The sequence below is a fragment of the Mytilus edulis genome, chromosome 14 (genome assembly GCF_963676685.1).
Source record: "Mytilus edulis chromosome 14, xbMytEdul2.2, whole genome shotgun sequence".
Lineage (NCBI taxonomy): Eukaryota > Metazoa > Mollusca > Bivalvia > Mytilida > Mytilidae > Mytilus > Mytilus edulis.
Window position 1 is genome coordinate 5,180,209 of NC_092357.1, and position 22,174 is coordinate 5,202,382.

Genomic DNA, 22,174 nt, shown 5'->3' on the forward strand with positions numbered 1-22,174 from the left:
AAATTATACCTTTTTTTATGGCATGCCTACAAAGACTGGTGTACTGTGTAAGGTATTCAATCTTGTCACATTATTTTATTCCTGACAATAGCTTTTTCTACTTACGTTTCAGTGATATGAACGATGAAAAATTGGCAACCTTACTTGAGCAATTATATAAACAAGGAGTAAATTGTTTTGCGTCTTCTGAGACCCTGCAAGATTATAAAGGACAATTGTATACACTTGCTGAATATTTTGTAAGTGGAAATCCGAGATCAATACAAAATTCAAACTTTGATATTCAAGATATTAAGAAAATAAATCTACTACATAAATGTCTATACGTCATGCCAGGTCTGGTTTATCTAGAGGTTTGTTTGCGTTATATTTATTAAAAGTATGTAGGCCTGCTCCGGATACATCAAAATACCATTATAGCTTAGAAAACAAACAGCAGTATACCAAGTACAAATACGATACATTCAGATGCAATATCAGGATGGCTGACGTTAGCTTCTTTTGTCTATGTTCATCAAAATTACTTTGCCTCATTACATGTCTTGAAATATGCTTTGCATAAATATCCTAAAAGAAAAAACACGAGAAGAACCTTACCCGAGTACGCATTTATCCAACGACATGATCTGACCATAATAAAGAAAGAAAAACTTTATACAGAATTAACAGCAATAACAATTGACGATCTTATATTTCGCAAGAACTCATCTATAATTCCAAAAGAACTACAACTAGATGTTTTATAATCCCATGCAGTTTATGATCCGTTATCATTTGACTATTTCCTAAGCTTCGTATGTTATTACCATTTACAGGACATGACATCATGTAGATATTCTTTACAACAGCTTAGATCAACAACTAATGTGATAACCTTTGGTAAAATAACACACATATCGTCACCAGTATTTTGTGGAATAGCCTACCAGTTAATGGGTGACACGTACGTTGCTAGACAATTTTTTCAGCAAACTGCTAAATTTGATTCACATAAGTTAACCAGTGCAGTACAAAGGTTATCTAGTGTCATGTGATACTGATATGTCAATTACGATGTTACTTTGTAAAGTTTAGAGTTCTTGAAATGTGAATCTAAAGACATAATGAATTACGAGTTCATGCGCTCATGATTTATGTAATAAATCCAGATTCTGTGAATAATGTTAGAAGACATATAAATTTCTCACAACGGTATACTACAGTTGCCTTTATTTATTCACTCCTTATTTTATTGAGTTTGTATTTACATTGTATCATAGACCAAATGTATTCGCTCATTTGTGTTAATATGTCTTCTGTTTGAGTTAAGCCATTTCAATTGCTTTTTCATAGTGTGTCTTTCTATGTTGTGATGTTATACTATTGTTTCAGATAAGGGTTAAGGTTGTTACATATCAAAACGTTAAAACCCGCTGTAAATGTTTGCAGCTTGTTTACAAGACATAAACCTTTTATTCTGTTTTCTTATTATTAAAGCTTGATTCGTGTGTTTTTCAAGCTTTGAAACAATAATTTGAATTAAGTTTTTAAAGTACTTGGAAGATTAAATATTTCCTTTTTTATTATTGACGAATAACTCGTTCTTTTATTAAAATATTCAAACAGTAGAATACGAGACAACGGAAGCAATTAACACGTGTTTTTATACAAAATTTACATGTTCTTGCTATAACAATGTCACGACGAGATTCAAAATGGCTGAACAAAATAGGAGAGGGCGTTTCTAAAAGGAAATGATTATTTGACAGTGTCACGGAAATAACTATTCAAACATAAATACGTACGTTTATAAATAGGAAAAATTCCGTTGCTCTATGGTGTGCGAATTGTCAAAGCATAGCATTATGACCTAACCTTAACGTAACCGTGCGAAAATTAATGGGTGCTGCCTACTTAGCAAAAAGTCATTTAAAAGGTTATAATGGAGACTGGGTGATATATAATGACAGAGTTTATAAACAATATAAGGTCAATGTCAGACAAATATAATCTGTTTTGTATGACCAAATGATGTGGCTGAGAAACTGGGGAAACAGTTTTGCTCCGATTACAAAAAAGTTCATATTTTTTCTTGACCTCATATAGTTTTTATACTACAACTTAAATTAATAAATTGATAGCTTTTTAAATTGTAACACAAATGTGAAACTTATTTTCATTCTTTAGTGATATATAAGGTAATTAAATTCCATTTGGAGTGAGAGCGAAACCCGAACTCCATATTGAATTTACTGATGCCATATATATCGTATTAGGTCACAGCACACTATTTACAGAATTTATCTTACCGACTATCTTAACATGTGGTTTGTAGACTAGTGGCTTATTAAAGAGATCAAGTCTTCAATACTGTTAGTATTAAGAACCTAATTCCATTTATTTATACAAAAACAAATGTCAAAATTACAACTTGTTAGCTTTAAATGTGTTTTATCAATCTATTTCAATCGTTCATCACCAATTTCGTCGGTTGAAACCTTTCAGACTTTTCCTCAACACAGTCTTGTTTTTATAAAGGGACGTAACACCGCTCCTAATCGTATATTGAAATAAGTCCCGCCTTCTAACCTAATATGGAATATACACGGTTTTAAAGCGGTTGTTTTTAACCAATCATATTTCAAGAAATGCATATGAGGTGAGATAAATAGAAATACATAGAAATACGAAGACGATATTTGTCGATTTACAATTCAGATGATCAGCTCCTGGAAAAGAAATGTTTTTAGTTAAATTGAAGATCGGTTATTAAAACTTTACATGTTTTTCAGTTTTTGATATTACATTTAGCATTGCAACAGTATTCTGCAGAGCCATATAGATCACAAATATCTTGACTTAAAGAATCAAAATTCGTCAGTCGAAGAAAGATCGACAAGAGATAAAAAGAAAAAGTATCGGCTAAAATAAGTTGTTTTTCAGTATGAAAGACAATAACTAACGACAACCACACGCTTTACACGTCTATTTGGAAAACGCACATGCATGATATAACGGGGTTAAATATATCAGTGGCGCTCAACTTTTATGTTGATTTGGTACAGTGATTTTACAGCAAAACACAAGCATAAACAGTAACAATCATTTGGATTTAACTTGACTGATCAGATTGGCAAGAAACACAGGTTTTTAATAAAATCTTAGTTGTTCAATAACATTAATCATGATTTGTAACAGCTTATGGTTTTCTTACACATAAGGATTTGAAGAAAATGTGTTCGAAGAGGTTGTGGTTCATATCTACATAATCTGAAAATGTGTGTTTTGAAAATCAATGAAGCTTTTTCTAAGGCTACCTGTGTTTTATGGTGTGCATTTTCTTGCGTTTATTAGCACTGTATTCCACTCATGTATTGTTGTCAGTTTAGTGTTATATTTAACATTGCCATAAAAGTGCGAGGTTTGTTAGCCACAAAACCAGGTTCAATCCACCATTTTTTCTTGAAATGTCCTGTACCAAGTTAGCAAAATGACAGTTGTTATCTTATAGTTCGCTTCCGTGTGTGTTGCATTGTCGTTTATATTTTGTTGCACTTCAGTGTTTCAATTCTGTTGCTTCGTTGGTTTCTTCTTATGGTTGATGTGTTTCGTCCATATTACTTTGAAACCCTTAAGTAATGTTTTGTCATTTTCGCCTATCTTTTGAGAAGGTTAGAAAAAATGGTCGGATATAGTTTTCAGTAGTCATTCTTCCAATTGAAAATAGATACAGTTGACTAACAAAAAGATCAACCAATTTGTTCATAAGCAATATTTGTTTGTTTGAGGTAAATAATCAAAGACAACGTTAACTTTTTTTAGAGTTGTGTAAATTTAAGTTGGTTGTATTGATACCTCTTTGTGACCGTTTTTTTTTTTTTTGGTGTTAGAAGCACACACCTGTAATTAACACAAAATAAAACCTTATCACTGCTATAACTTATCTGATTTTAACATGAGAAACGAGACAAGTCACAAGTATGGGCGGAACCCCATCATGAATATCTTTATAGAACCCGTCAGTTCAAAGTGTTTATAAATACTCTGATGGTGGTTTCACAAGATCTCTTATGATAAGTTTTGACTTTTCCTATTAGGGTTCACCAGTTAATTTATTAATACATTTTAAAGAAAGGCTGATACAAAAAAAAGTTCGAAACATAGTGCGTGTATTACATCAAAGACAATACACCGTGAGTCAAGATGAGTATAAAAAATAATTATTTCAAGAGTTCCATAAGACGTCCCCATATTCAATAAATTTGTCAAATAAATCATATTCAAAAATATGTCAAGAAATTCTATCCTAAACATCTCATTATACTTTTTGTAGGATTAAGTACATACATATTCAGTATGGGTATCTATACTATTAAACGAGAAGACCTCATTTTGTGTGTCGCTTCTCTTCCTTCCACAATAAATTAATCATCATGCCTCTGTGTCCTATAGGTGCAAGCATAGTCGCATTTGTCATCCATTCTTATGATTATTCAGATTGAGTTGTTTTGGGAGAAAAACGACAAAAAAGGAGTCCGGATATGATTCCGTCATCAGACTTTCTTTTAGTCATAGATAAGACTTCCTGTTTGAAACATGCACAAATACAACCAATCGTATGATAGATAAGAAAAATGAAAAATAGATAAGCCAATCAGAGTGTTCTCCTATCATGGTGTTCAGATCGAAAGAACCACAACTATTATACCTCCTTAGAGAGGACAATTATTTTTCGCGTTTATCTACATGTATTCTACGATTATACTACTTTAATATATAGAGACTCTCTGTATTATGTCTACTGTTTTTTTTTTTTTTTTTTTAATGTTTACTATTTAAGGGGTCATACCAGTTGCATTTATATTAAAATAAGTAAAACATGTGACACAAGTACAACCAATCGTAGAGCGTTCTCCCTATCATGGTGTTTAGATCGCAAAAATCACAACTATTATACCTCCTTATAGAGGACAAATATTTTTCGCGTTTATTTACATGTAAACTACGATTATACTACTTTAATATATAGAGACTCTCTGTATTCAGTCAGGGAATTTCTATGTTAGTATAGAAAGTCCCTGATTCTGTTTACTGTTTTCTTTGAAATGTTTACTATTTAAGGGGTCATACCACTTGCATATATATTAAAATAAGTAAAACATGCTCAACTTCATCTAAAACTACCTTGACCAAAAACTTTTACCTGAAGTGGGACAGACGGACGAGACAGACGGACGGACGAGCGAACAAACGACCGCACGGATACACAGACTAAAAAACATAATGCCCATAATTGGGGCATACAAATTTATTGTTAAAAGGGAAAATAGTGATTTGACAAAAATGAAAGTAAGGTAGAGATTAGAAGGAGGCAGGACCTTTTTCGGGGCGTCGGGATCGGGTGTTTTTAAGCTCGGGATTTTGGGATTGATCCTTACGGGATCCGGAAATATATTTTTCGATTTCGGGATATGAATTTCTTTAAATTCTGCATCTCGGGATTTCGGGATCAGGACCCCTCCGATCGACAACCCCCCAAATTAGCCTTACTAGTCATTTATACAGGATTCAAATCCTACCATTGGCATGTTAATAAGGCTCTAAAAAAAGCACTGATGGATTGTCATAGAAGCATTTTTTAGACTAATAATGGTCTATATATAAGCAGTTACATTTATTTCATGTTTGAAACGGTGCAAATTTTTAATTTGATTTGACTTTTATCAAAAGAAGCATTATAGCAAAGGAGAAGAATAATTGTGGTCGTAGGCCAGAAACACGAATATAATTGAATTTAACAGATAGGAAACAAATATCGGACTTATGAAAAAGGGAAATACCTTTTATGTAATTCTCCATACATAATATCTTTTACAAAAAATCATCCTACAACAGTTCACAAGCTGTATATGCCCGTGATTTCGCGGGTGTGTTCTGGTTTATATTTAACTGGGGATTTTCAACTGATGTAAATTGTTCGTTTTACAAATTAAAAGCCATTTTTCACTGGCAATTTCGTTTGTAGTTCATTTTAAATAACTACATTAAGAAAACTATCAAAAGGTCATGACAACCTCTATTTAGCAAGCAATCCAAGAAGGGTTAAAAAAAATACAAATCTGTATCTGCTACCTGATAAAGAAATGCCATTATTTCAGCTGTCGTTTAATTGTCTATAAGAATGATCGATTTTCATTAAACACTTTTACAGTAATACTCAACGCCTAAATTATTTAAGTTGTTGCATGTACAGTCCTTCTGCTTTGGAGATTTCTTTCCAATTTGGCTGCAGGGATACGTATGGATGTAAATAATCGTTATTCACTTGATGAATGTCACTCCCGGAATTACACGATCCGGACTCGCACACCGATAGCCTCTTTACATTTGGATGTAAATAATATGTAATAGTTTCACAAACATCACTCCCAGATCCACATGAATCGGATACTGATTGCCTTTTTACCCATGGTTCTAAATAATCATCGTTTTCTTGATGGACTTCACTTCCAGAAATATAAACATCGGAGTTGGTCTCTAACTGACGTTCGATCCGTATTCTCGGTCCCGTTTCGTCGTTTGGCTCATTTGTATATGTCGGCACGAAATTTTCGGGAATGTGATCAGAAGGAATTTCATCATATATACTTGGACCATCAGTTGTTATGGTCCTTGGTCTATTTCCTGATACTTCACCAGAACATCTGTTTCTTATGCAAATACATATTACTGCAGGTAGGAGAATTATAAAAACTACTCCAGCACTGCTTATCACAGCGAATATTGTGAACATGCCTTTTTCTTTACCTTAAAAACACAGTAATGAATTTACAACAATGTACACATTCAGATATATTTTTGTGTATTTGTGCAATTAGTTTAATAATTTTTTCTAAGTTTTATTATTTGAGACTTATTTTAGTCTGTTGCACTCATTCAAATTCTGCCAAAGCACAGTCTTGCTCTTTTTAAAGTATCTGCGATTTCCGCAGCTTTATTTGACCTGGATTTGTATTTTACTGCTTTTATGAGGTTTGAAATTCGGTAATCTACTGATCACTTAGTACGGAAATTTTAAAGTTCTAGTCAAGTATGTAATCGTATGTGTATTACGTTAGTGCTTTTGAATTAATAGCTTTGTATATGCAATGCCTTCAATTATAATTATTTTTAAGTTGGTCTTTTTAATGTTTTATTTTAATTTTCACAGAAGGATTTACAAAGTGGTGAACTACAAAAAAAGAAATCAAAAACGGTAAACTTTAATTTGAGTGTTGTGATTACTAGTATATCATGAGGTAAGACTAACCTTTCATCTGAATTATTCGTATAGCTGTTTTATTGCTTTCTCCTAAAGCATTTCGAGCAAACATTCGAAAGAAGTATGTCTGTGTTGACAGAAGTCCAGATATTTGCCATGACAATTCCGCAGATGCTGATGAATTTAATGACTTCACACTAATCCAATTTATATTGCCTTCAACTTGGTATTCAATGAAAAATGTTTGTTCTAAACCACCATCGAAATTTTTAAGCCAGTTTACAAAGACATCGTTTACCAATGGTGTTACCGAAAAGTTAACCGGTATGCGTGGTGGACCTGCAAAATACAACATTGAACATTAAGATGTAGTGTGGGATACTTATATATACAAGTCAACAAAAGAAATGAAACACGACTTTGAAATAAAATTTATCAAAAAGTATTAAATATAAAACAAAATGAGATATACTATTTTAAAAAGCTTTCATTTGCAATGTATGCACATGTGATAATGAAAATCAAAACTTGTCGGAAAGTATCTAAATTCCGTGTAAACGAGCATAGGGTGCAAATTAGTTTTGCGGAAAGTTGAATAAAAAATCGACAGATAATTTTCTAAGTACTAAATAAAATTTCAAGTTTGTTTAAAAATATTCAATATGCTAATCAAGTTATGTTCATGTTGTAATTAATGGGTTGAAATGGTTTTTTTTCCAATTTTTTGGGAAAAAAGTGTTTTTTGAAATCTCAAAAAATGCAAAAAAATGTTTTTTTTATTTTCGTCTCAAACCAATGCTTTAGATATGAAAACAACACACAGTAAATTTGGAACCTTTCGGATTAGTTTTAATATTTTTACCGCTTTTTGAATGTACTAAATTATAATCCTGGTACCTTTGATAACTATTTACACATACTGTGTATGGTAAATCAGTTGATAATGTATACATTTTAACGATTTCTCGTGGGGCCGAACTTTGCTTAACAAATAAACAAAGAAATTTTTAAAAACAAATTGATGGCAAACATTGTCTTTACTTTTAAATGAGAGGTTGGCATCATTAATTGTAACTTCTGTTTTTAAAATTGTCGTTTTATGTAAATTTTGTAAAAAAAAAAAATCGCGAAAAAACGTCACGAAAGCAAAAAAAATATTTTTTTTAAACGGATTTATATTTCCATAATGATTAAGTATTACTACCTTCAATATTGGTCCAATGAACGGAAAACTTTATCTTTAATTTGAAAAAAAGTCTTGTATCGTTTCTTTTGTTGACTAGTATATAATATTACTGTGGGTTAATTATTTTACGTGCATTCCGTGGAAAAAGTTGAACCACGAATTTAAATATTCAACGAATTACAATTTTTTCGTAAGCTTCTATGCAGACTTTGGTAAAACCAAGAAATCAAATATCCACGAACATACAATACTTTTCTCAAACCACGAAAATTGGTATCCACGAAAATAAGTGAGCATACAGTCTCGTCTTATTTTATTTCGGTAATACACTGTACCAAACACGCCCGAGATCAAAAATTAGAAAAGCAAAACAGATAACTTTTGATTTTGTCTGTTATAAAAGAGGGACGAAAGATACCAGAGGGACAGTCAAACTCATAAATCGATAACAAACTGACAATAAGGAATTCATCTTTTTGATTTAACCTTGGCATTAGGTATTATAGTTCGTGTCGTGTGCACATGATAAATATCTTACAATCTGTTTGATTTGAATATTAAACGATTTTTGAACAAAATGCGACTTACTAGCAGCCTGGATTGTAAAGTTTGTGGTATCCTTTCCATAACTGTTTCCAATATCCATGGTATACTTTCCGACATCATTTTCTGAAAACGTTGAGAATTGGATTTTTAACAGATATCCACTTGACTTAACTAATGTGTTGTGAAATCTGAGTCTTAACAGAGCTGGCTCATCTGTTATAACAGCTTCTCTCTGTCGGTTCAGGGGGACACCGTTTATATCTTTCAGTTGTATATCCGTAACTTTAGGAACGCTATATACTTCTAAACGAATATATGTTGGCTCATCAATTATGCCGTAAAATATTCGTTTGCTACTTTCTAGAAAAACAGGTTTTCCTGCAACATAGTAATTGACTTTATGAAGTTCAATATAATTTTTATATATTCATGTTAACTTATTGATATATAGTTATCAAAGGTATCAGTATTATAATTTAGTACGCCAGACGCGCGTTTCGTCTACATAAGACTCATCAGTGACGCTCAAATCAAAATATTTTTAAAGCCAAACAAGTACAAAGTTGAAGAACATTGATGATCAAAAGTTCCAAAAAGTTGTGCCAAATACGGCTAAGGTACTCTATGCCTGGGATAAGAAAATCCTTAGTTTTCGAAAATACAAAGTTTTGTTAACAGGAAATTTATAATAATGACCACATTATTGATATGCATGTCAACACCAACACAGAAGTGTTAACTACTGGGCTGATGATACCCGAAACGTCCACCAGCAGTGGCATCGACCCAGTGGTGTAAATAGTTATCAAAAGTATACGACACGTTTTTTGTGTAGTCATGGTTTGAAATAATCCGTCGACTGCATTCTGGTACATTACGTTCAAACGTGCGTGATATTAGCTGTTATTATACTTCATGTTAAAATGCTATATTTTGATTGGCTAATACGAGGGTGTTAACTTACTCTATCACATGGCTCAGCGGGTGACAATTTTTTTTAATGTTACCATCTCGTCCAGACCAATAAAAATTGATAATTTAAAGAATTTGCATCAAGTAATAAAATACAATGCTTCTACGTTGTGGCTCAGATTTTATTATTTGACTGTCAAAATAAAAGAAGTTAACATCTTTTGTTGCTTGTTTTAAATACCCGTAACGTTGTTATGTACGTGACGTCATAGAAAATACTTTTTAAAATATAATTAAATGTAAAAGACCATGATGATAGAACATTCAGAATAATACATTAAATAACACATAGCTGAGAGGATGATAGAGCAGATTAGTACCCTTCGAAAAAGCATTGTCAACCTTGGTTTCGCCGCGGTTAACAATGTTTCCTCGGGGTAACAATCTGCTCTATCACCATTTCAGCAATGCGTTATTTATATGATAAGTTGCATTACTTCATACAATTTGGAAAGTGAACGCGCTATTTTACTCCTTCTGTGTTTACTCAATATAAATAGCAATTCAGTGTTGACATGAACTATCATTGACATGGTCATGATTATAAATAGTCAATAAAATTAACGGTACCAATTTTCTTGCACCAGATGCGCATTTCGACAATACATGTCTCTTCAGTGATGCTCGTGGCCAAAATCAATTTGCAAAAGAAAAAGGACTTTTTTTATACCCTAGGAATAGATTCTTGAAATTTTGGTCCTCAATGCTCTTCAACTTCGTACTTTACATTTTTGCAATTCGATCGTCACTTGTGAGCCTTTTGTAGACGAAACATGAAATTCACTGCAGCACACATTTTATATTCTAGTATCTATGATGAGTATATCATGTTTGTATATACTACTCTTCTTGTCATATCATAGTGATCAGTTCTTATAATTTACTTTTGGGTTTGTTTTTACTCATGCAACGACCCAAATACAGTTTGGACCTTGTACACCTCTAACAGGTATCGTGAGCATCAGATAAATACATTTTCAGTCCCATTTTTTAATTCGAAATTCACACTACAAATTTTATATAAAAGATTATTTCACATTTATTTTACCTTGTGAAAACGTTTTATTTCGTGAGTATCTCATTATTTGAGAACTGTTGCTTTGAAATATTTGGGTTTTTTTTCAGCTCTTCATATATTTTTGTTTCATGTTTTGACTTTGAATTATTTCGATCTCGAGCATCACTGAAGTAACATTTATTGTAGAATTACGCATCTGGTGCAGAAAACTGGTACTGCTAAAACTAATTGTTATTTAAAATATTTGTTTAAAATATTTACAGTTAATCATGCTCTTTGTGTTACCTCGTACAGATAGAAAAGCATCATTCGACTGATTTACTTGACCATGTGTATCTGGTACTCCGTTACTGACTGTACAAACATAAAAACCAGAATCTTGATAGCTTTTGGTTCGAGTGGCTGGGAGGACGAGACTACCGTTTGTATATCCATCAATGAATCGAATGGGTTCTCCAAATTCTGATTTGTGCTCCCACCGACTGAATGTATATGTATCTGGATTTCCATTAGCTACGCACAATAATTCGTTTCTGTTTTCATTCTCGGTGTAATTGTTATAGTCGATATGGACAGATGGTGGATCTGGAACAAACAAAACAAAAACTGGTGTTCAAATCTAACAATAACTGGAGCTGTTAACTGTTAGTAGCCTGTTGTTTTTTTTTATGCATTATTGTCATTTTGTTTATTTTCTTTGGTTACTTTTTCAGACATCAGACTCGGACTTCTCTTGAACTGAATTTTAATGTGCGTATTGTTATGCGTTTACTTTTCTACATTGGGTTGATATCTCATAAACATGTTTAACCCCGTCGCATTGTTGCGCCTGTCACAAGTCGGGAGCCTCTAGCCTTTGTTAGTGGCCCAAGACCACAATTAATGACCCCGCTTTTCGTTGTCCACGAATATAGTTCCTTTTAATTAGAGTGTATTTTTCCTTATTTTTTTTTCTTTCCCTTCCTCACTCATTTCTTGGATTTTTTTGGTGGAAATGAAAGAAGAGAGGTGAAATAAATTTTTGGATGTTGTATTTTAACTTATTTTGATTTGGAATGAGTGATTAGGCCAAGTGCAAAAAGGTAATATTTACAGTTTTCGGAACATCTCTTGACTTGTCAATAGGGGTATGGATGTGTATTGGCTAAATTTGTAAAAGTGATTGCTACAATCTTTCTGAATTTTGGATACATATTTGGACTAGGACTATACATTACACACACAAAAAATTGGACAAAAGTGCATGGTGCAATTTTTTTAATGATGCAAAAGGTTATAAAGAACTGATAGAGGAATTAATTGTGGTCTGTGGCCTAGTGTTGTATTATTTTTAATTTTAGTTTCTTGTGTACAATTGGAGTTTATATAGTATGGCGTTCATTATCACTGAGCTAGTATATATTAGGGGCCAGCTGAAGGATGCCTCCGGGTGCGGGAATTTCTCGCTGCATTGAAGACCTGTTGGTGACCTTCTGCTGTTGTCTGTTCTATGGTCGGGTTATTGTCTCTTTGACACATTTCCCCAATTCCATTCTCAATTTTATTAGCTCACCATGTTGTGCATTTCTGTTCTAAGTCAGGAGTATAACTGTTGCTATCAACTCGTTTGATTTGTTCGAGCTTAAGATTTTGCCATTTTTTTAGGGACTTTCCGTTTTAAAAAATTCTCAAAGTTCGGTATTTCTATTATTTTACTTATGTTTTTCTTTACAAAACATATCCCTGTATTGGATCATTTCAGATAAATGTGTACATGAAATGTTTATGTTAAAGATATCCTAGATATCACGGTTATTACTCATTTACAACACACTTCCTTTTTGTTGAAATAATTGTTATTCGTTTATTGTTTTGTCATAAATCAGGGTGTTAGTTTTCTCTTTTGAATCGTTTCAAATTTTGTCATGTCCTGGCCAGTTAAAGTACTCAATACTAGTTTTCAAATTGTCGTACGGAATAACCTTTAGTTGCTTACATTTATGTCACTATGACCCTTGTGAATAGCGTAATTTTGGCAATCAAACAAATCTCCTTATTTTCATATCTTTTCTTTTAGAGGATATTCACAATGTATACTTACAATAGACATCAATACTGATGTTTGTTGAACCCGTTCCTATAGTATTGGAGGCTTCACATATGTATATTCCAGTGTCTCGTCGTGTGATCACCTTAATGTAGAGGATATGGCCAATTGAAAACAAACGTTTTATGCCAATTGCATCAACATGCCACCATTTTGGTTCACTCGATAGAGGGTTACTACTTTGATCACACGTAACGTATAGTGATTGACCTTCTAAACTTTTAATTTCATTACTACCATTTATTGACAAAACTGGTTTATCTGCAAAGAGAAATGTTTCTCATCTTTAATTTAGGGCTATAGTAGATGATATTATTTGTTATTTGCGATTAATATACCAAAGGTTAAGTGGATTGTTGGCATCAAAAAGCACCTACAAGATGAGCACGTGTTAATATAGAAAAATGAAGAAGAAAAACAATTACCATGTGCTGATTGTACAAGTTCCCCCCCCCCCCCCCCCCCCAAATTGTAGAACCATATGTATTGCCAATTTTAATGTTCTTGATTAACTATTTAATTAATTTATTTCATTCTTTACGAACTTCATAAACACTACTCACAACCATTTTTACATCACCTTTAAACTGAAGAGATTGTAAGTGCTGCCGGTGTTACTTTTATCTACATTGTGAACATCAATCCTGTATCAAGGAACTCATTGTAGGAAATATAAGCCCTGGAATAACCCATCAATTTGGCTTTTTAATGTAAGTCTTAGTGTTGTCGGTTTTTCTTTTAGATTTGTGATTCTTGATTGGCCTTTTTTTGCGGTCCATTCGTTATATTACAATTGACTGAATATTTCTATTCCTGTTTCCTGTTGATGCATTTCAAATAAATGTATAAACTTACACGCTATATCGAGCTGAACAGTTCTTTCAAGTGGTTCTTGCATCGCTGAATTATTTGCCATACATGTATAATTCTGTAAATGGTCTGACCGTTTAGCAAACCATTCTAGTATCAGAATCCTCGGACCTCCGACTTTTACTACTGTTCCATTACTTGCCCATAACAATGTTTCCCCTGGATAGCCATTTTTAACAGTGCATGTCAAAGTTACGAGTTGTCCCTCCGTTCCATGTACCATGTCTACGTTGTCACTTCCTTGAATTGCCATTTGCTTAGGTGGTTCTAATTAATGTTAATAAGATATTAGAATAAGAATAGCCTATTTCACAAACAAAAGTAAACTCACTATATTATATTTTTGTATAAGATTGTCTTAATCATATTGAATCACTTGTAATCATGTGTATGTAATTAATGTTGATTGTTCTGTTCCTTTTGTTAGAAACTACTTGACTTTTGAATGTTTGCATATTACGTTAAATTATTCTTCTTACTCTATTAAAAAATATCAACTGAAGCTTTCCTATTTAAATAGGGTGATATATATTGTATTCCCTACTTATTAGGAGACTATGTAAAGAATAAATGTTGAATGGTTACCAATACTACAATTTTACATCAAGCCCAAAATATGTAAGCAAATGCAGGTCATCGTACATGTCGTACGGTCTTCGGCAATGAACAATACCCTAAACCGTATACAAGTCTATGAAACCCCAAAACTAGACGAAATTCAAATTTTAACAGTTACATTTTCAATTCTTTTATCTGAGTTTTTTTTTATCTAAAAAGAATTTGATGCGATTGTCATATAAGTGCGAGGTTTGGCGCTAGAAAACCAGGTTCAATCAACCATTTTCTACATTTGAAAATGCCTGTACCAAGTCAGGAATAAGACAGTTGTTGTCCATTCGTTTAATGTGCTTTGTAATTTGATTTTGCCATTTGATTAGGGATTTTACGATTGAATTTTCCTTGGGGTTCAGTATTTTTGTGATTTTACTTTTTATCTTACCAATATGTTGATAAACTATCCTCCTAGATTTTTACAAAACCGCCCAAAAGTCAATATACAACACTGGCGTGTGAGCCGGGGTAAGGGGACAGTTAAAACACCACATTTTCAAAAGAGATTCCAAACAATTGAATATATGAATAAATACGAAGAAGGACACTTAGACATTGGCTTACTTATATATAATGTGTGACTAAAAAAAGTTTTTTTTTTTTGTTTTTTTTTATATATATATATTTTGTTACTTTCAAAGGTTTGCTCCCCCTCACCCTACTTCTCAACCTTTTACTGTGCCACAATTCGAATAAATAATTTTGTCTTGTCTTTATATATTTATGTATGTTTCGTACTGTTTCTAAGTAATAATATATTGTATGTTTTTGTCTGGAGATGGCGTACACAGGATTTGGCTGTCGATCTATCCAATGCATTTTTTTTTAAATATTGTACTTTTAATTTCATCTTACGTTCTAGTTCTAGCTGTACTGTATGCTGTAATGGTTTACCGTCGACTACAATATCACAAGTATAGTCTCCTTGGTCAGCTGTTGTAACATTCTTAATTACCAATATGTATTCACCATTACTAAAATTTCCAGTGACGTTGAATTTTCCATGCATAAAAAAACTGCTGATATGCTGCCCATCTGCAATAGGATACTCGGAATTTGGACCGTTCCATGTTGTAGGAAATATCTCAGTCCGCATAGGACAGACGAGCTTTGCAGTGTTTCCTTCTTTCACAAAAACAATGTTTGCTAGAGATACTGTAAAAAAAATTAAGTAATTTTTTTTCTTTACTGAGTGGTAATCATGGTTATATAGAAATTTCCATTTTTATTTGTTGTCAGTAGGTACCAAATCATTCTTTAGAAGTATGTAAACAATTAGGTTGGAGTCTATAGTGAGTGAGTCACTGATAGCAAATACATTGACAAAACCTCTTCGCTGATCAAAATTTGTTTAAATTCAAATTGAATTGTCTGGTTTTATTATGTCATGATAATTATATTGTCCTTTGTAAATAATTTATTTATTGTATTGTATTAGAGAATATGTTGTAATAGTTTTTATTTCATGCAATGAAGTATAATTTGGATTTTATTTATCCTCAACAGGGGATGCTATTCCATGGAAAATTAGGGCTAGTAACGTTTTAACTTATAGCGTTCGTTTACTTGGGTAAAATGATACACATATATTAGATGATAATTGCAACGAGCGTGGATCCAATCGTATTACAAGGGTTTTTAAACTAAGGTCTTTCATCAACTTGATGAACTTGCCTAAAAAAAGAGAAGCGAAAGATACAGAAGGAACATTCAAACTCATAACAAGATAATAAACTGACAACGCCATCACTAAAAAAGAAAAAGACAAGTTTAACAACTGTTCACATTACACAACATGGAAAACTAATAAAAACTGAGCAACACGAACCCCACCAAAAACTGGCTGAACTAAGGTACACCGGATGATAAGCCAGGTATTGATCCACATGTGATACTCGTCGTGTTATTCATGTAAGTAAAAACCCGGTGATACGTTTAATTAACTTGATATATAGAACACTTTCGTCATCGTTAGCTCCCCCAAACATGTTTAAAATAGCTATGCTTCCGAAATGTATCCGTCCCAAGTTAAGAGCGCCTGTATAGATTAGTGGTTGTCGCATTGTTGATGTATATATCATTTAAATATTTCGTTTATTGCCACCATAAATTAGTCGGTTTTTGTTTGGCCTTTCACAGTTTGTACCCATCAGGTCTTTTACAACTGACTGACTACCGGTATGGGTTTTGTTCATTTATACAGGCCTTACTGTATACTATAGATGCTTGAATCAGGTGTACTTAGACTCCAAAATGCCTTAATGGTATATTGTAGTCGTATCATTAGCAGTCATGCCGCATATTGTTATTTGATATGGCTACGAGTGGATGGTTGTTCTCTGTACATAATTACCCGTCTGAATATGCATACTATAACTACCACTTATTGTTGTTATTCAATTAATTATCAACTATAATCATTCATTATATATGCCATTATGAAGAATATATATAGCAAAGGTGTGTTTACGACAGATATACATCGTAGATGAAGACCGTACTTTGACCTATAATAATTTACTTTAACAAACTGTGACTTGGCATCTTCGTATATCTAAAGAAACACTATATCCCCGCGTTGTCAAAATCTTTTCCATCGTTATTTGAAAAGAAACTGAATTAAAAGATATACCTTGTAACCAGAGAAATAACGTCGTAAAATATACGAATTCCTCCATGCTGACATAAATTAATCACAACTATATGATTCTAGTTGATTGTTTGAAATTGATTTGTTAATTTATCAAAAACTTCCTGTAGTTTTGATCGTTTCCCCCTTTTTGAACAATACATACTTGACATGTTGATATGAGACTATATACCATAAGTTTAAAATTGTCCAAAAATAGTAACAATTAAACTAATTGGATTGCATTGACATTGTTATATTCGTTAATACAGATATATCGAAGTATTTCCGTATTTATTGAATACAATAAAGCTGAATTATTTTAAGCATAATTTGATATGAATTTTATTTATCCATAAAATTGGTGTTATGAGCGTATTAAATGGCAAACAAATCTAGATGCCGAAGTTATTTTGATGTATTTATCTGTGAATTTCGAATAAAAGATTTTTGTCAATGATTTAGATCAAACATTCGTCAATTGTTTACATCTATCATCACAGTGATTTTGATTTACATATATACTGGCAAATAAATATACACCAGTTGTTTTTTTTTTTTTTTTTTTTTTTTTTGCTGGTACCGATTGGATTGATGTTCAGTTTATGCAAAAAATTAATCCTACAAAACTGAAACAGAGTTGGGAACAAACTATAAGAAAAAACATTAGTTCCTACACGTAAACAGAAACAAAAATAAAGAAATAAACCAAATTAAATGAAACAAAAACTCTGTTTTAGAATCCATTAAAGAGTCAGATATATATACAAACTAACAATCTTCGTAAATTTAAAATGTCCATATTTCACAACATAACTTTTTAATTAGCTGATATGATAACATCTCTAAACTTATTAAAATTATTATATTTACTTGTGTAAGATATTTTATTCAACGCTACTTTGCCCACGGTTGTACAACTTTGTCTTGTTTATATATTGTTTTACATCTCCCCTTTTTTTCTTTATCGATATTGTATTCACGTTGTGTCATATATCAAATTTATTCCTTCAGTGTATTTTTACTTGTTTTTGTTAATATGCCTTTTGATAAAGTTTAGCCATTTCAATTGATGTTTCATAGTGTGTCTTACTATCATGTTGTGAGGTCACATATATGGGTTATTATAAAAAAAATATGCAAAACTATGTTATTGGGTCTTTTGTAGTCACAGACATGAAAATATATCAAAATAACACTTGCATATGTTAGATATGAATGTTTTGTGATACACAATATACAGTTTATAGTTTGAAATGTTATAAAAACATTGTTAATGTTTTCTTAAACCCTTGGAGATAGCCAGAATTAACTGTTATGTTTTACTATAATTCCTTTCAGACTTGAAATAGGACTATTATTCATATCATTTGTTATTATGATTTATCACTTTTTATTGCATTTTGATACATACAAACATTTTTTTAATGATTTAGGAGGTGTATGTTGCTTTTATAACAAAAAAATCCACCAAAAGGAAATGTAACATTTTTTAAGTCAATGGTGTAACCAAAGGACAAATTAGTAGGATAAGAGTTATCTTTCACAAGATTTGGGCACTTAAAACAGTTTCTCCCTTAGCAATGTTACCTGTAAGCATGTTATGAAAAAGAAAACAAACAATTTTGTTGAAAATTTAGTGAAAAAATCTTAAAAGTAAGTAAAAGCTATATCATAAATGAAAATAGTGTCCATGGTGTACCATTGTGAAAATCACTTTTTGAAAACATTTCCTTAACTTTGAATTATGAAATATATTGATTATAGAAACATGCACCAGTAACAACATATAGAATAGGGGAATAGAGCGATAATATCGTACCTGAATCTTAAAATAAACCTTAAATCATTGGTGTTACTGTCAATGGTGAGATCATTTTGATAAAATAACACCATTGAACAGTTTAGTAACACCACTGAATATATCATGACAATCAGCATTGTTTTGTGTTTATTTCATGTTTAAAAAGCGAAACATCATATTATTAATGAAAAACAATACTTATTTACATTTTTAACAATATCATGTATTACATATACACAGTTTTCACAAACTGATGTATGCTGGTAACACCAATGACACTATTTAGTAGTACACTATTGACATTTTTAGTAATGGATGTTATGTTATATTATTAATTCGTATATTTTAACAAATTTGATTCGTTTAGAGATACTAGTAGTCACAAAATCATGTCACATGTTAAACTATATTTTCGAAGGTAGGGAGAAAACGACGGATAGCAAAAAGCATATTGCACAGAGCATATTGCACGGTTATTTTTAGAATATTTAAACACCGATTTTCTTTGTGACGTCATGTAATGAATTTCAGGATTATCGTTAATAAACGTTTTGAAACAAATGATATATCTGTGATCGATTGTCAAACAAACAAAATAAAGTACTAATATGTTGTTATTGTCAAGGAGACAATATGATATCTATAAAATTCAAACAAAATCAAATGACGATTGTGATACAAATATGCATAATAGTCTAAAATTAATAATATAACAAATATAACCTTTGTATGAGGTCAATACAGGATATATCGACCCAAAGAAGTATATCGACCTCGGATTTGTCCTCAGTCAATATACTTCTTTCAGGTCAATATATCATTGTATAGACCTCATACAAAGGCTATATTTGTATAATACAATTTGAGATTTTTTAGCCTAATAAGTATTTTTTCATCTTTTTCTTTTGCTCTGTGTTATTGGCTTTGTGTTCAGTACTTAATAAAAGTAAAATTTGAAAAGTGATGTCAATGGTGATACTTTTTTTTTATTCATAAATGAAAGTGTTTTTAGGTCGTATACGAAGGATTATGTATATTATTATCATTTAATCTTATACATTTTTCATATATTCAGTTTAAGTGTATTTTTTAGTATTCACAAGGGCCAATATTAGGACAGCCAATTTATTTACGACAATTTATTCAGAAATTTGTGTTTGAATAGAATGCACAGCTATATGAATAATGTCAATAAGTCGTAAATTCAACCTAATACCCTAGTCCCACTAGGCCACGATCGCACTACGATCTGTGAAAAAAATGCAAATTTTGATGATCGTAGTGCGATCGTGTAGATCGCAGTAAGGTCGTATCACGGTCGTGGTGAGGTCTTCAAGATCGTGAAGAGCGTGGCCAACTTTGAACATGTTCAAAACAATCGTGGTGCGGTCGTGGCGAAATCAGGTCGTAGTAGAAGCGTAGTGAGAGCGCACTAAGATCGTAGTACGATCGCAAAGGTCGCTGTACAATCGTAGCGAGAGCGTAGCGAAAGCGTGATTCTATTCGGAGAGACTGCGCTACGACGACGTTATTACGACCTCACTACGACCATCACGTTCTCACTGCGACCCAACTACGCTTCCACTACGACTATACCACGCTGTTCACGACCATAGTACGATTCTAGCACGCCCTTGCCGTCCTCATCACGCTCTTTTTACGACCCGACTACATTCACACTACGACCATCATTCTCATTGTCATTTTCACATAAAATATATAAAAAATGCTCCCTAGATTTTGTTTGTTTGAATGTAATTATCCATTTGCTCTAACGGTTCAACCATGCTTCTCGTTTTTATATAGATTAGACCGTTGGTTTTCCCGTTTAAATGGTTTAACACTAGTAATATTTTGGGTCCTTTATAACGTGCTGGTTACTTGGATGGAGAGTTGTCTCATTGGCACTCATACCAAATCTTCCTATATATATTGATACATCTATGTCATCTCTGCTATCGTTCACTAAAATATCGTCATTGAGCTTCATGGACCAGCAATAGGTTGTAATTTAGGTTGGATTGGGCGGTCCGACATCTCTGCTTGATCAGGATTCGTTACTTTGCTCCCTCTGCCTCTACATCAACTCCTACCACCATGCCCACGTGTTCTGGTAGATTTTGATGGCATGACTGTATTGTTTCCGAGAAATCTACGATTTAATCAGAAATAGAAGGAATTGAACTGTATTGATATGGAACACGATGTTGACGTTATTGCTGAGAACGTAGTAAGATCGCGCTATGAACGTAGTATAATCGTGGTAAGAACGTGTAATAATCGCAGTAAGATCGTGTTGCAATCGGATAACTCGTGGTATGGTCGTAGTGAGAACGTGAAGAGCGTAGAAAGATCTTGATAAGCGTAGTGAGGTCGCAGAATACGCGCGGTGAGAACGTGGTATAATCGTAGCGGGATCTTTGTAGAAGCGTAGAGAGGACGTAGTAGCATCGTGAAAGCAACGAAAATTTACATTTTCATGCCGCTCATACCGCGACCTCATCACGATCTAAATTTATTAAAGCCCCAGTCCCACTAGACCACGATCGCACCACGCTCACCGCGATCTAAAATAAATTCAGATCGTGGTGAGGTCGTGGTATGAGCGGCATGAACATGTAAATTTTCGTTGCTTTTACGATGCAACTACGTTCTCATTACGCTTCTACAACGATCCCGCTACGATTATATACCACGTTTTCACCGCGCTTATTTAAGAACGTTAATTATAATTCTAACGAAAAATCGTAGCTTCTTTATCATTGTATGTAAAAGATTATCTACAAACTAAATTCAATCAGTGTACAGGAGGTTCATGTCTATCCTGTTACCGCTACTTAAATCAGTCGTTAAATTATTCTCCCTATGAATATTGAATCAGTCAGTGTTGATTTCAAAAATGCAAAGTAATCTTTACATTTTAAAAGCCTCGTTTCTTGGACAGTGTAGAGAAAAGAAATTTCAAGACATTTAGTGAAAAAAATAGAGCGTACTTTTTTTCATGTCTATGCTGTTACCAACCATTTTGATTGATTAAACTAACAGTATGGTTGTAAAAAGTGCAATAACGTGTTGGAAACCAAATTCACAATAGAAAACCATAATCACTTCACCAAAAGGGAGTAGTTATTTCACAACAGCAATCAAAAACGAAGAAATGTGTCTATCCTGTTATGTCTATCTGTTACTATGGTTGCTATGGTTACAGTAA

At 32.6% G+C, this 22,174-nt stretch overlaps 1 protein-coding gene across 1 annotated transcript; it reads right to left on the reverse strand.

The window, feature by feature from the left end:
• Positions 1 to 6,039: 6,039 nt before the first annotated feature.
• Positions 6,040 to 15,680, reverse strand: LOC139503308 (nephrin-like). Its single transcript, XM_071293071.1, has 7 exons — positions 15,386 to 15,680; positions 13,904 to 14,185; positions 13,043 to 13,309; positions 11,248 to 11,547; positions 9,015 to 9,350; positions 7,289 to 7,579; positions 6,040 to 6,786 (listed from the first exon to the last, which is right to left on the reverse strand). The coding sequence occupies exons 1-7, from the start codon at positions 15,624 to 15,626 to the stop codon at positions 6,209 to 6,211; spliced, it is 2,295 nt and encodes a 764-aa protein (XP_071149172.1). The 5' UTR covers positions 15,627 to 15,680; the 3' UTR covers positions 6,040 to 6,208.
• Between the last annotated feature and the right edge of the window lie 6,494 nt (positions 15,681 to 22,174).